This window comes from Ranitomeya variabilis, chromosome 4 (assembly GCF_051348905.1).
Source record: "Ranitomeya variabilis isolate aRanVar5 chromosome 4, aRanVar5.hap1, whole genome shotgun sequence".
In the NCBI taxonomy this organism is placed as follows: Eukaryota; Metazoa; Chordata; class Amphibia; order Anura; family Dendrobatidae; genus Ranitomeya; species Ranitomeya variabilis.
The window spans coordinates 135,460,689-135,477,239 of record NC_135235.1 but is presented as its reverse complement, the minus strand read 5'-3'; the positions used below and the strand labels follow the sequence as shown (position 1 = coordinate 135,477,239).

The following is a 16,551-nucleotide window of genomic DNA, read 5'->3' as shown; positions in this document are numbered from 1 at the left end:
CGCCTGTGCCAGTGCTTTGTGCCTGTGCTACGTTTCATCTGTCTGGTTCTGATTTAGCTGTGTCCCTGTTATGAGTTTTGCCTGCCCCTTTTGTACTATGCTGACCTCTCTGTGTATGATCTCTTGGCTACATCCTGATTACCCTCTGCCTGCTTCTCTTGTACTGCGCTGCCCTCTCTGTGTGTGATCCCTTGGCTACATTCTGACTATACGTTCTGTGTTTGCCCCTTTATAACTTTGTCCTGTAGTTATCCTTCACCTCCTAGCTCTCCGGAGGTAGGCTACGCCCCCAGAGGTCATGTGCTTTAGGTCCTGTTTGTCTGAAGCATGCATCTTCATCGCTGATGCCCTGCTCCACAGATATCCGTAGGCACAGTTTGTTTACTAAGAACACGCGCACTGGCTCAGTTAGCAAGTGCAGTGCGGTGTTCCTGACACAAAGAGATCGCTGTGGACTCTCTGGCAGTAGCTCCTCTTTGGGAGAGAAGGACGGGAGCCCATTGGCCGCTAACCCCGGCTACCCCAATGAAATCCACATTCATGTTCAGGGCAGGCAGCATTCTGTGATGAACACTGCGTACCATGCACTTGGGGGTTAAAAGGCCGGCAGCTGACAGGATACGGCTACTGCCCGAGCATTGCAGACTTCGGGGACCTTCCTGTGGGCTGCATGAAAAGCCACCAGGGGCTGCATGTGGCCCGCAGGCTGGAGGTTCCTCACCTCAGCTCTAGGGGAACAGGATGCAGATCTTTCACCAGCATCCTGTATTCAAGGTCTGTTCAACTCACTGCCAACCACTCATCCTGACACTCTTTCATGCACCAGAACGTACCAGTTTGCTACACCTCACTGAAATCTATACACAAAAGCACACATGCAAGCCAATATGCAGGCAAGTCATCATGTTCCGGTCATCCACACAGTTCCAGCTGGATGCTTGTCAGAAACTATGCATATTAAACCAGTTACCAGGGAAGAAAAGCTACAGTAAGCGCTGTTCCCTACCAGCCATCCGTGTGGTACTGAAGCGGCACACGGGCGGCACATGGTTGCCACAGGTGTGCCGCAAGTATTACACACACGACACATGGACACACGGACACGGATATCTCTGATACTAGTTTTTCTGGTACCAGAAATATCAGGGCGTGTGAAAGAGGCCTCATAGAAAACTAAAAATACTTAAATGATTGTAGCTAAAGCTAATTATGCAATTAGTTCTGATTGTCTAATAAAGTATATATGACTTTAAACTTAAAGGGGTTGTCTTGCGTAGGTGACTGGATGTCTATTTAAACTGTGTATACCAATGGTCACAGAATCCATCTTTTCAGTTGTATTGACATCCTGCAATACACTTGTCTGTTGTTTTGGGTCATCCACGATTCAACTGCAGCAGGTATAGGAGATTAAATTGGGGAATTTACGTTATTACACCATTCCAATAACTGAAACTTTGGGGTAAAATAGATCTTCATGACTCAAATGTGATTTATTTTTGTTTTTGTCTGGAGTCCCTTTATGACTGTAAACGCTAAATTTTGCATAAAATATCTCAAATGTTTTTTGAGAACAATACTGTGAGAATGTATCTGCTAAACATTACAGGAAACCATGTGGTCATATTTTTCTGAAATTACAGTAGATGGATTTTTGTTTATTTTCAATCATCTGAGATGGGAGCTATAGAATGAACATATCAAGATACTGTATGCCCAGATTAGTTACAATAGTGTGAGCTCACCATGTGTTGTGTACGTGAATATCAAGTTTATGTCTCTAGTGAATTTTCTATGAAGGTTCATGTTACTTGTTACCTAAGACTGTTATTGTTTTTCTCAGTGTGAACTAATTGGAAATAAATAATTCTCCATCAATCATACGTGAGGTATATGTTTTGCTAGATCACGCTAGTAAAAACTGTGTCGATTGTGTCCTAAAAATTAAAAAAGACTTTGACGTGAAATAAGAACATAGTAGACAGCTCTTACAATATGGCAATACAGTTTGTAGTATTGGTCACTTTGTTATTGCTCTATCATGGTTCTGAACATACATTTCACAATGTTATAATATCTGTGTTAAAATATTTTCATGTTGAAAAATCCATCTTAATTTCTGAACACCTTATGTTTATGTCTCTAGAGTTATGTTAATGAACATTATTCTAAGCGCGATTACAAGTAATACAGATTTTCTATTTGTGATACTTGGAATAGATTGTTCCGTCTTGTTCTTGTAACATGCCAATCCTGTCACAGTGCAAGTTACATAAGTGTCTATTTTTTTCTGTGAAAAACTGCTTTAACTTGAACTGATTAGTTTCTTGAATAAACCTTCGGTATTTACAGTTATCGCGCAGTAAAATGGCTTAGTTTACCACGGTTTGTTAACCAATTTTCTTTTTGTTTTGTATACAGGAATAATGAAGGGACACCTGATTTTCCGAGATCCTCTCTTCTTTATTTTTCTCTTTCAGTCTTTCTCTGTGGGTGAGTAGCTTTTCAAATATGATTTAAATATGTCTCAAAGTCTAATATATAACTGGAAATACAACATTTGCAGATTTTTCTTATGGTATTCTGACTTAAATTTTTCATTCACAATCTGAATTGTATGGACCCTTATGTCATTTATTGGATTCTTTGTGGCCACATTGTATATAGCTATTTTTCCTTGCTGTATAGTTTCTATATATTCTTTCCCACTCCATTTTTTTGTCCAGTTTTGTTTTTTAATTACTACTTTTCCAAGAGCCATAACCATATATATGTATGCACACCTATAAATATATAGATATGTGAAAACACACAATGACACTGATTGATCACTGACAGCTGATTGGGGTTGCTAGAGATGTGGGGCCCAATTACTTTGATTGTGTGAATGACCAGCATCTATAAGGCAAAATGCAATGGCCATATACAACCCCTGGCAAAAATTATGGAATCACCGGCCTTGGAGGATGTTCATTCAGTTGTTTAATTTTGTAGAAAAAAAACAGATCACAGGCATGGCACAAAACTAAAGTCATTTCAAATGGCAACTTTCTGGCTTTAAGAAACACTAAAAGAAATCAAGAACAAAAAATAGGTAGTCAGTAATGGTTACTTTTTTAACCAAGCATAGGGAAAAAAATTATGGAATCACTTAATTCTGAGGAAAAAATTATGGAATCACCCTGTAAATTTTCAGACCCCAAAATAACACTTGCATCAAATTAGATCTGCTCATTAGTCTGCATCTAAAAAGGAGTGATCATACCTTGGAGAGCTGTTGCACCAAGTGGACTGACATGAATCATGGCTCCAACACGAGAGATGTCAACTGAAACAAAGGAGAGGATTATCAAACTTCTAAAAGTTGAGCAATAGGATGAGCTGCTTCATACACTGATTTTTACCCCCTTGATCCTTTTGTGGGAAGTATAAGGCACTAGCACTTTACATTATGCCCCATTGGTTCTTGGTCAGGACACACTAGCTGTTATCTACCTGATCCTTTATTGTCTGTGTCTCTCTGATTTAATTTTGTAATTATGTATACCTTTGGAACTAAATGTCTGTTGTATTTATTGAATTTGTCATTAAAATTATACTTGTTATAATGATTGTTGACCCTATACTCCGCTTTTTTTTGTTTTTGTAGCTGTATTTTAGAGTATCCTGCTTTTGGTGCTATTTGGCCTATCCACTGGATGATAGAGCTACCTACTACACAATAAAATACTTTTTTTTGCAAAAAAATAGTTTTTATTGTTCAATCTTTGTTTATTAAACATAACAGAAAAAAGGGAATATTCATACAGTCGTAAACCGTATAGAAAATTACAAGTTATAGGCATACCAACATTGCATCTTTTCGATTTCCTTAGCTCCGCCATATCAGCTGTCAGCGCTGCACTGACAGGAAGACTTGGTGATAATGCACTGCATCTGATCACCAAGTTTCCTAGCTCTGGTGACCTGGATGTCTTCATGACGACATCGGGTCACCATGGCAACATCGGGACACCACATCATGCCGCGGGGTCTCCGATGCAAAGGTATAGGGGCTGTCAGCCCCTGCGCCGGCTTCCAGAATCCTGCGATCATGTTCAATTACAGTATTTTGGGGGTTAAAGTGCCGGGAGCGGTCTGTGACAACTCCTGGTACCTAGTGCCGGGTGCCAGCTATCAGAATCAGCTGACACCCAGTGGCGATCGGCCATGCTCCCCCCGTGATCGCGGCTGATCGCTGAAACATACTATTCCGTTCATGGTCAAATTGGTCTGGGTCACATGGAATAGTACATCTGATGTCAGAAAGGGGTTAAAAAATCACCACGATCAAAGTTTTTATCCTTTTAATATCTTGCAGTCATCATACAGTATTGTAAAGCACTGTGTACTTACAGTTGCTCATTTTACCATTCTAAACAGCTAACTTTTGTTTGACTGGCTAAATCCTTACACACCAAAAAGGGATGCTAGACTGCACTAATAATATAATGTCAACTTTATTAAAGAACAGGTAAAACTGAATACATAAAAAAATGAGACACCACAGAGAACAGACACAGAACAGTTAAAGAATGCTGTAGATAAGCCCTGATGCTGGTGGGCTTAAGCTCATCGTCGATTTTGGGGGTGACAGGTTCCCTTTAAACATGTATACAAATTAAAATAAAATGTTAGAAGTTAGCCTTTAGTTACCACTAGAGATGAGCGAATGTTTCAATGTTCAGTTCGGATTCCGATCTCCGAATTTTCAATGTTCACCGATTATTCATTGAATATTCGCTGAACATAACTGAACACCATTCAAGGCAATGGGAGGCAAAAACAAACGCATGCACAACACATTATAATGGCCCCAAAAGCAGCTAAAACACATCAAATTATGGGAAGACACCAGGAAAGTGGCACCTATTCATCCACAGTCCAAATTGTAGCATGGCACTACAGCAATCAGCCATGCTTGAGGTATTAAGGTCTGGGCCAGCATTTCCAGCTTTCAATTGAATGTCAGAATAAGACGAGGTGGGTAAGGGATCAGTGTAGGCCTCCTGTGCTGGGAGCCCTGATACCATATGCAACAACTCAACCTGCTTTCATGCTCAGCTACACTCAGGTGGCAAAAATTTCAGTTTCAAACACTAATATTGTCAGAAAAATCAAAGATAGTAACATGGGTAGTTGACTCCAAGGAAGTGGAGGCCTGAGGGTCTCAGAGGCCTACTGCTACAGGCAACATGCATGAAGGAGACCCAACAAGGAGTCTACACATTTCCAAAAATTAGTGGCAGACACCACCAAAGTGGCATCAGTTTCACAACAGTATAAATAGTATAATAGGGATCAACAGGTCTTCCACTATGCCTAATCCAGCAGACGGACACCCAAACAGGAGTGCTCACATTTCCAAAAATTAGTGGCATACACCACCAAAGTGGCATCAATTTTACCACAGTATAGATAGTATAATATGGACAGACAGGTCTTCCACTGCACCAAATCCAGCAGATAGACACCCAACCAGGAGTGCTCACATTTCCAAAAATTAGTGGCATACACCACCAAAGTGGCATCAATTTCACCACAGTAGAAATAGTATAATAGGGTCTAACAAGTCTTCCACTGCACCCAATCCAACAGATATACATACAACCAGGAGTGCTAACATTTCCAAAAATTAGTGGCAGACACCACCAAAGTGACATCAATTTCACCACAATATAGATGGTATAATATGGACCAACAGGTCTTCCACTACGCCCAATCCAGAAAACCACCACAACACTATTCAGTGTAATGAAGTCCAAAAAGACAAAGATACATTGCAAAATATTTATTAATAATTACATAAGAAATATGACAGGAACATGGCTAAAACGTGACAGATTGCCTCAAACAGCGGTGGGAGAGCATGTAACCGCCCATAGGAAACAGCATTAAATTGCCAATAACAGTGGGCAAAACATCAGTTCACAATGATAGCGTCCCCAGTCACATACCTAGTGGCGCAGGAAGGTACACACTCACTCCACCGCTCTCCCCAACGCGCGTTTCGGAAGTCAAAAACTTCCTTCCTCAGGGGGTGTGGGAGAGGGGCCACAGGCGCAAAGAAATACAGCGCCAGACCGGAAGTGTGCGCCGGCCGGCAAGAGAAGTCACGCCCCTCCACAGGCGCCGTACAATGCCGCCGACGCCAGGTCACATGGGGCCCCATGTGAACAAGACGTCAGACGGCAGGTGGAGCCAGGGAGAGGGCGGAACAACACCACACCGGGCGGCACACATTGATAGCCATATTGGTGTTGGGCAAAGGCCCCGACTGTATACAATATTGATAAAGAGAAAGAATATTTATAAATATGTACAGGTATAGTTGCGGTACAAAAGCAATATCTGGAGTCCGGCAGGCACATATTGCCCACATAAAGGTGCCACAATCACAGCGCACACCAGAACACTTAAAACCCAATATGTCAAAAAGTGGGCAAAGGCACAGATATCTGCCAATTGCACCACAATCGACAAATATAGGACCTAATATAGGCATTGGCAATAGAAAAATGTATGAGCACCAAAAAGGAAAACAATATAAGACAACCACAATATACATACATAATGACAGATATTGATGTCATGTAACCACCTCAATAACGTAACATAACATAACATAATGCTAGTAATATAAAAATAGTAAAGTGATTACAGTGCAACAAATCATACATTACAATGCATACAAATCATGATACACAAATGATTATAACAACAACACATAATGCCAAGATATATACTATAAGAGGTCCGAAACCGCAACAACAGGAACCAAAGCACATAGGTTACAGACGGAGACTTCATTCGGGCCACTCCTTTCCCACGGAGAATAGCACATATGGTGGATGAAAAGTTATCACTGAAATACAAGTAAAAAATGTATAGTTAAAAGCAATTAAAACAGCATGCATGTAGGAATCCGCACATAACGGCGCACACTACCCGGAGGACCCCAGGAATGGGGCAAATGACAGGCACTCGTTAAGGCCGAATGGGTGGACCGTGTTCAATGTCCAAATCCACCTTGTCTCCAACCTTGCAAGTCGCCCAGATAGATCCCCACCTCTGATGTTGATTTTCAGGGAGTCGATACCACGTACCCTCAACAGGGTACTATCACAATTATGTAGATTTTTAAAGTGTCGTGGTATCGTCTTGAGGGTGGAAGTGTTCGTGTGGCCTGCTGCCGCCTGAATGCCCAACACGTGCTCCCTCGTACGTACCTTAAGTTGGCGTGTTGTTAATCCAACATATATAAGGCCGCAGGGGCACGTGGCGTAATAAATCACGTACCTCGTGGTACATGTAATACGCTGACGGATCTCAAAATTCTTAGTACCGTCAAAGTTGGAAAAATTATCACAACGGTCAATGTTGGGACAGGCGACACACCTGCCACACGGCACACATCCACCCCTCAACACAAATCTGTCCAAAAAGGTGGGAAGTGGGCGCTCAAGATAGTGGCTGGAGACAAGGTGGTCCCTCAAGTTTTTAGCTCTCCTAAAGGACATGGAAGGTCTAGATGGTAAAATTTTCTTTAGGGCAGGGTCCACCCTAAGGATCGGCCATGCCCGTTCCAGAATGTTACGTACCCTATTGGACTGTGAGTTGAAGGTAGTAACAAACCTGACTTGGTCATTCGTCTTAAATTTCCTGTTGTGATTCGTTCTATATAACAAATCGCTCCTCAGAGCGTGTTTAGCTCGATGGTAGGCAGTCTTAATTACCCTACGGCTGTATCCGCGCACTAAAAAACGTTGTCTCAATTCATCCGCCCTCAACTCGAAATCTGCATCGGTGGAGCAGATCCGACGCAGTCGGAGAAACTGACCCACCGGTACCGAGCGGATCATATGTCTGGGATGTCCAGACGAAGCGTACAACAACGTATTAGTGGATGTCTCTTTTCTAAAGATGTCAGTTTGAAGGGTACCAGATTGATCTCGCCTAATAGTGACATCCAGGAAGTCCAAGGACACACTACTATGACAAAACGTAAGATGTATGTTCAGGTCATTGTTGTTCAAAGTCGAAATAAGCTGCCCAAGGTCGACGGGCAGATAGACACCCAACCAGGAGTGCTCACATTTCCAAAAATTAGTGGCATACACCACCAAAATGGCATCAATGTTACCACAGTATAGATAGTATGATATGGATTGACAGGTCCTCCACCATGCCACATCCAGCATATAAACACCAAACCAGGAGTGTTCGCATTTCAAAAAATTATTGGCATACACCACCAAAGTTGCTTCAATTTCACCACGGTGAAAATAATATAATATGGACTGACAGGTCTTCCACTGTGCCCAATCCAGCCAATGTACACCCAACCAGGAGTGTTCACATTTCAAAAAATTATTGACAGATGCCACCAAAGTGGCATCAATTTCACCACAGTAGAAATAGTATAATAGGGTCTGACAAGTATTCCACTGCACCCAATCCAGCAGACAAACACCCAACCAGGAGTGTTCACAATTCCAACAGACGCCACCAAAGTGGCATCAATTTCACCACAGTATAAATAGTATAATAGGGACCAACAGGTCTTCCCCTATGCCTAATCCAGCAGATGGACACCCAAACAGGAGTGTTCACATTTCCAAAAATTATTGGCAGACACCACCAAAGTGACATCAATTTCAACACAATATAGATAGTATAATATGGACCGACAGATCTTCCACTGTGCCCAATCCAGCAGATAGACACCCAACCAGGAGTGCTCACATTTCCAAAAATTAGTGGCATACACCACCAAAGTGGCATCAATTTTACCACAGTATAGATAGTATAATATGGACAGACAGGTCTTCCACTGCACCCAATCCAGCAGATAGACACCCAACCAGGAGTGTTTACATTTCCAAAAATTAGTGTCAGACACCACCAAAGTGGCATCAATTTCACCACAATATAGATAGTATAATATGGATTGACAGGTCCTCCACCATGCCAAATCCAGCATATAAACACCAAACCAGGAGTGTTCACATTTCAAAAAATTATTGGCGTACACCACCAAAGTTGCATCAATTTTACCACAGTGAAAATAATATAATATGGACTGACAGGTCTTCCACTATGCCCAATCCAGCAGATGAACACCCAACCAGGAGTGTTCACATTTCAAAAAATTATTGGCATACACCACTAAAGTGGCATCAATTTCACCACAGTATAGATAGTATAATATGGACCGACAGGTCTTCCACTATACCTAATCCAGCAGATAGACAGCCAACCAGGAGTGTTCACATTTCCAAAAATTATTGACAGATGCCACCAAAGTGGCATCAATTTCACCACAGTAGAAATAGTATAATAGGGTCTAACAAGTCTTCCACTGCACCTAATCCAACAGATATACATACAACCAGGAGTGCTAACATTTCCAAAAATTAGTGGCATACACCACCAAAGTGGCATCAATTTTACCACAGTATAGATAGTATAATATGGACAGACAGGTCTTCCACTGCACCCAATCCAGCAGATAGACACCCAACCAAGAGTGTTCACTAGTGTTGAGCGATGCCGTCCGATACTTGAAAGTATCGGTATCGGAAAGTATCGGCCGATACCGGCAAAGTATCGGATCTAATCCGATACTGATACCCGATACCAATACAAGTCAATGGGACACCAAGTATCGGACGGTATCCTGTATGGTTCCCAGGGTCGGAAGGAGAGGAAACTCTCCTTCAGGCCCTGGGATCCATATCAATGTGTAAAAGAAAGAATTAAAATAAAAAATAGGGATATACTCACCCTCTGACGCGCCCTGGACTTTACCGCCGTAACCGGGAGCCGTTGTACCTAAGAATGCGTGCTTGAAGGGCCTTAGATGACGTCACGGCGCTCTGATTGGTCCGTAGCGGTCGCGTAACCGCTACGCGACCAATCACAAAGCCGTGACGTCACCTAAGGTCTTTCAAGCGCTTGAAAGACCTTAGGTGACGTCACGGCTTTGTGATTGGTCGCGTAGCGGTCACGCGACCGCTACGGACCAATCAGAGCGCTGTGACGTCATCTAAGGCCCTTCAAGCGCGCATTCTTAGGTACAACGGCTCCCGGTTACGGCGGTAAAGTCCAGGGGCCGCCGGAGAGGTGAGTATATCCCTATTTTTTATTTTAATTCTTTCTTTTACACATTGATATTAATCCCGATACCGATTCCCGATACCACAAAAGTATCGGATCTCGGTATCGGAATTCCGATACCGCAAGTATCGGCCGATACCCGATACTTGCGGTATCGGAATGCTCAACACTAGTGTTCACATTTCCAAAAGTTATTGGAATACACCACCAAAGTGGCAACAATTTGACCAAAGTAGAACAAGTATAATATAGACCGACAAGTCTTCCACTATGCCCAATCCAGCAGATGGACACCCAATCAGGAGTGTTCACATTTCCAAAAATTAGTGGCAGACACCACCAAAGTGGCATCCATTTCACCACAATATAGATAGTATAATATGGATTGACAGGTCTTCAACAATGCCAAATCCAGCAGATAGACACCAAACCAGGAGTGTTCACATCTTCGAAAATTATTAGCTTACACCACCAAAGTGGCATCAATTTTACCACACTATAGATAGTATAATATGGACAGACAGGTCTTCCACTGCACCCAATCCAGCAGATAGACATCCAACCAAGAGTGTTCACATTTCCAAAAATTATTGGTATACACCACCAAAGTGGCATCAATTTGACCACAGTAGAAAAAGTATAATATAGACAGACAGGTCTTCCACTATGCCTAATCCAGCAGATGGACACCCAAACAGGAGTGTTCACATTTCCAAAAATTAGTGGCAGACACCACCAAAGTGACATCAATTTCAACACAATATAGATAGTATAATATCGACCGACAGATCTTCCACTACGCCCGATCCAGCAGATAGACACCCAACCAGGAGTGCAAACATTTCCAAAAACTATTGGCATACACTGCCAAAGTGGCATCAATTTCACCACGGTTAAAATAATATAATATGGACTGACAGGTCTTCCACTATGCCCAATCCAGCAGATGAACACCCAACCAGGAGTGTTCACATTTCAAAAAATTATTGGCATACACCACCAAAGTGGCATCAATTTCACCACAGTATAGATAGTATAATATGGACTGACAGGTCTTCCACTACACCCAATCCAGCAGATAGACACCCAACCAGGAGTGTTCACATCTTCAAAAATTATTGGCATACACCACCAAAGTGGCATCAATTTCACCCAAGTGAAAATACTATAATAGGTACTGACAGGTCTTCCACTATGCCTAATCCAGCAGATAGACACCCAACCAGGAGTGTTCACATCTTCAAAAATTATTGGCATACACCGCCAAAGTGGCATCAATTTCACCCAAGTGAAAATACTATAATAGGTACTGACAGGTCTTCCACTATGCCTAATCCAGCAGACAGTCACCTAACCAGGAGTGTTCACATTTCCAAAAATTATTGACAGATGCTACCAAAGTGGCATCAATTTCACTACAGTAGAAATAGTATAATAAGGCCCGACAGGTCTTCCACTACGCCCAGTCCAGCAGATAGACACCCAACCAGGTGTGTTCACTTTTCCAAAAATTATTGGCAGACACCACCAAAGTATCATCAATTTCACCACAATATAGATAGTATAATTTGGAATGACAGGTCTTCTACTATGCCCAATCCAGCAGATAGACACCCAACCAGGAGTGCTCACATTTCCAAAAATTAGTGGCATACACCACCAAAGTGGCATCAATTTTACCACAGAATAGATAGTATAATGTATAATTAATATAATATATATCTATAATATAACGCTGGGAGCGTAACTCTGTCTGAAGCCTTTATAGACTGCACAAGCGCAAGCGCCGGCGCAGTCTGGACCCCACAGAGTGACACTCCCAGGAGATCGCGGTATGCGTAAGCACTGAACGCACACGGAGAAGCAGGGATGAGCCAGGAGGGTGAGTATGCTATATGTACCTGTCCCCCGTTCCACCGATGCGCACTACTTCATCCTCCACATCCTCTGCCTGTGACGTTAACTTCAGAGGGCACGATGACGTGCTTAAAGCGCGCCGCCCTCTGACTGAACAGTCACAGCCAGAGGATGTGGAGGATGGAGCAGCGCGCATCAGTGGAACGGGGGAAAGGTGAATATAGCAAGTGCCGGGGGCCTGAGCTAGAGGCGACTCCGACACCTGACCCCCACAGCGCGCCGGTGTCCCCGCCTGTTTAGGCCCCCAGCAATCGGCACCCAGCACAGCCACGCACAGCCATCCACACTCACCACAGCCATGCACAGCCGCCCGCACTCACCACAGCCACGCACAGCCGCCCGCACTCACCACAGCCACGCACAGCCACCCTCACTCATCACAGCCACGCACAGCCGCCCTCACTCACCACAGCCACGCACAGCCGCCCTCACTCACCACAGCCATGCACAGCCGCCCGCACTCACCACAGCCACGCACAGCCGCCCGCACTCACCACAGCAAAGCACAGCCGCCTGTACTCACCACAGCCACGCACAGCCGCCCGCACTCACCACAGCCACACACAGCTGCCCGCACTCACCACAGCCATGCACAGCCGCCCGCACTCACCACAGCCACGCACAGCCGCCCGCACTCACCACAGCCACGCACAGCTGCCCGTACTCACCACAGCCACGCACAGCTGCCCGCACTCACCACAGCCACGCACAGCCGCCCGCACTCCCCACAGCCACGCACAGCCGCCCGCACTCACCACAGCCATGCACAGCCGCCCGCAGTCCCCACAGCCACGCACAGCCACCCGCACTCACCACAGCCATGCACAGCTGCCCGCACTCACCACAGCCACGCACAGCCGCCCGCACTCACCACAGCCACGTACAGCCCCCTCACTCAACACAGCCACGCACAGCCGCCCGCACTCACTACAGCCACGCACAGCCGCCCGCACTCACCACAGCCACACACAGCCACCCGCACTCAGCACCGCCACGCAAAGCTGACTGCACTCACCACAGCCACGCACAGCTGCCTGCACTCACCACAGCCACGCACAGCCGCCCACACTCACCACAGCCACGCACAGCCGCCCGCACTCACCACAGCCATGCACAGCCGCCCGCACTCACCACAGCCACGCACAGCCGCCCGCACTCATGACAGCCGCCCACACTCAGAACCGCCACGCACAGCTGCCCGCACTCAGCACCGCCACGCACAGCCGCCCGCACTCAGCACCGCCACGCACAGCCGCCGGCACTCAGCACAGCCACTCACAGCCGCCGGCACTCAGCACCGCCACGCACAGCCGCCCGCACTCAGCACCATCACGCACAGTCGCCCGCACTCACCACAGCCGCCCGCACTCAGCACCGCCACACACAGCCACCCGCACTCAGCACAGCCACGCACAGCTGCCTGCACTCACCACAGCCACGCACAGCCGCCGGCACTCAGCACAGCCACGCACAGCCGCCGGCACTCAGCACAGCCGCCGGCACTCAGCACAGCCACGCACAGCCGCCGGCACTCAGCACAGCCGCACACAGCCGCCGGCACTCAGCACAGCCGCGCACAGCCGCCGGCACTCAGCACAGCCACGCACAGCCGCCGGCACTCAGCACAGCCACGCACAGCCGCCGGCACTCAGCACAGCCACGCACAGCCGCCGGCACTCAGCAGAGCAGCACACAGCCGCCGGCACTCAGCACAGCCACGCACAGCCGCCGGCACTCAGAACAGCCATGCACAGCCGCCGGCATTCAGCACAGCCACACACAGCCGCCGGCACTCAGCACAGCCACGCACAGCCGCTGGCACTCAGAACAGCCACGCACAGCCGCCGGCATTCAGCACAGCCACACACAGCTGCCGGCACTCATCACAGCCACACACAGCCGCCGGCACTCAGAACAGCCATGCACAGCCGCCGGCACTCAGCACAGCCACACACAGCCGCCGGCACTCAGCACAGCCACGCACAGCCGCCGGCACTCAGCACAGCCACGCACAGCCGCCGGCACTCAGCACAGGCACGCACAGCCGCCGGCACTCAGCACAGCCACGCACAGCCCCCGGCACTCAGCACAGCCACGCACAGCCGCCGGCACTCAGCACAGCCATGCACAGCCACCGGCACTCAGCACAGCCACGCACAGCCGCCCGCACTCAGCACAGCCACGCACAGCAGCCCACACTCAGCACAGCCATGCACATCTGCCCGCACTCAGCACAGCCACACACAGCCGCCCGCACTCAGCACAGCCGTACGCACAGCCGCCCGCACTCTTCATAGCCTCCCGCACTCACCACAGCCACGCACAGCCACCGGCACTCAGCACAGCCACGCACAGCCGCTGGCACTCAGCACAGCCGCCGGCACTCAGCACAGCCACGCACAGCCGCCAGCACTCAGCACAGCCACGCACAGCTGCCGGCACTCAGCACAGCCACACACAGCCGCCGGCACTCAGAACAGCCACGCACAGCCGCCGGCACTCAGCATAGCCACGCACAGCCGCCGGCACTCACCACAGCCACGCACAGCCACCGGCACTCAGCACAGCCACGCACAGCCGCCGACATTCACCACAGCCACGCACAGCGACCGGCACTCAGCACAGCCACGCACAGCCGCCGGCACTCAGCACAGCCACACACAGCTGCCGGCACTCAGCACAGCCACACACAGCCGCCGGCACTCAGAATAGCCACGCACAGACGCCGGCACTCAGCACAGCCACAAACAGCCGCCGGCACTCAGCACAGCCATGCACAGCCGCTGGCACTCAGCACAGCCACGCACAGCCGCCGGCACTCAGCACAGCCACGCACAGCCGCCGGCACTCAGCACAGCCACGCACAGCCACCGGCACTCAGCACAGCTGCACACAGCCGCCGGCACTTAGCACAGCCACGCACAGCCGCCGGCACTCAGCACAGCCGCACACAGCCGCCGGCACTCAGCACAGCCACGCACACCCGCCGGCACTCAGAACAGCCATGCACAGCCGCCGGCATTCAGCACAGCCACACACAGCCGCCGGCACTCAGCACAGCCACGCACAGCCGCTGGCACTCAGAACAGCCACGCACAGCCGCCGGCACTCAGCACAGCCACACACAGCCGCCGGCACTCAGCACAGCCACGCACAGCCACCGGCACTCAGCACAGCCACGCACAGCTGCCGGCACTCAGCACAGCCACGCACAGCTGCCGGCACTCAGCACAGCCACGCAGAGCCGCCCGCACTCAGCACAGCCATGCACAGCAACCCACACTCAGCACAGACAGGCACATCTGCCCGCACTCAGCACAGCCACACACAGCCGCCCGCACTCAGCACAGCCATACGCACAGCCGCCCGCACTCAGCACAGCCGCCCGCACTCACCACAGCCACGCACAGCCACCGGTACTCAGCACAGCCACACACAGCCGCCGTCACTCAGCAGAGCCACGCACAGCTGCCGGCACTCAGCACAGCCACGCACAGCTGCCGGCACTCAGCACAGCCACGCACAGCTGCCGGCACTCAGCACAGCCACGCAGAGCCGCCCGCACTCAGCACAGCCATGCATAGCAGCCCACACTCAGCACAGCCATGCACATCTGCCCGCACTCAGCACAGCCACGCACAGCCGCCCGCACTCAGCACAGCCGTACGCACAGCCGCCCGCACTCAGCACAGCCGCCCGCACTCACCACAGCCACGCACAGCCACCGGCACTCAGCACAGCCACACACAGCCGCCGTCACTCAGCACAGCCGCCGGCACTCAGCACAGCCACGCACAGCCACCAGCACTCAGCACAGCCACGCACAGCTGCTGGCACTCAGCACAGCCACACACAGCCGCCGGCACTCAGCACAGCCACGCACAGCCGCCGGCACTCACCACAGCCACGCACAGCCACCGGCACTCAGCACACCCACGCACAGCCGCCGGCACTCAGCACAGCCACGCACAGCTGCCGGCATTCAGCACAGCCACACACAGCTGCCGGCACTCAGCACAGCCACACACAGCCGCCGGCACTCAGAACAGCCACGCACAGCCACCGGCACTCAGCACAGCCACGCACAGCCGCCGGCACTCAGCACAGCCACGCACAGCCACCGGCACTCAGCACAGCCACGCACAGCCGCCGGCACTCAGCACAGCCATGCACAGCCACCGGCACTCAGCACAGCCACGCACAGCCGCCCGCACTCAGCACAGCCACGCACAGCAGCCCACACTCATCACAGCCATGCACATCTGCCCGCACTCAGCACAGCCACGCACAGCCGCCCGCACTCAGCACAGCCGTACGCACAGCCGCCCGCACTCAGCACAGCCGCCCGCACTCACCACAGCCACGCACAGCCACCGGCACTCAGCACAGCCACGCACAGCCGCCGGCACTCAGCACAGCCGCCGGCACTCAGCACAGCCACGCAAAGCTGCCAGCACTCAGCACAGCCACGCACAG

At 49.3% G+C, this 16,551-nt stretch overlaps 1 protein-coding gene across 3 annotated transcripts in view; it reads left to right on the top strand.

The window, feature by feature from the left end:
- CDH23 (cadherin related 23) overlaps nucleotides 1–16,551 on the top strand; it is a 1,745,895-nt gene that overhangs the window by 202,041 nt on the left and 1,527,303 nt on the right. For all 3 annotated transcript variants that reach the window (XR_013214534.1, XM_077259280.1, XM_077259282.1), the window contains exon 2: nucleotides 2,422–2,493. Coding sequence is in view for 2 of the 3 variants with exons in the window: in XM_077259280.1 (XP_077115395.1) it covers nucleotides 2,427–2,493 (67 nt within the window). In the remaining variant the exon portion in view is untranslated. The remainder of the gene's footprint in view (nucleotides 1–2,421; nucleotides 2,494–16,551) is intronic.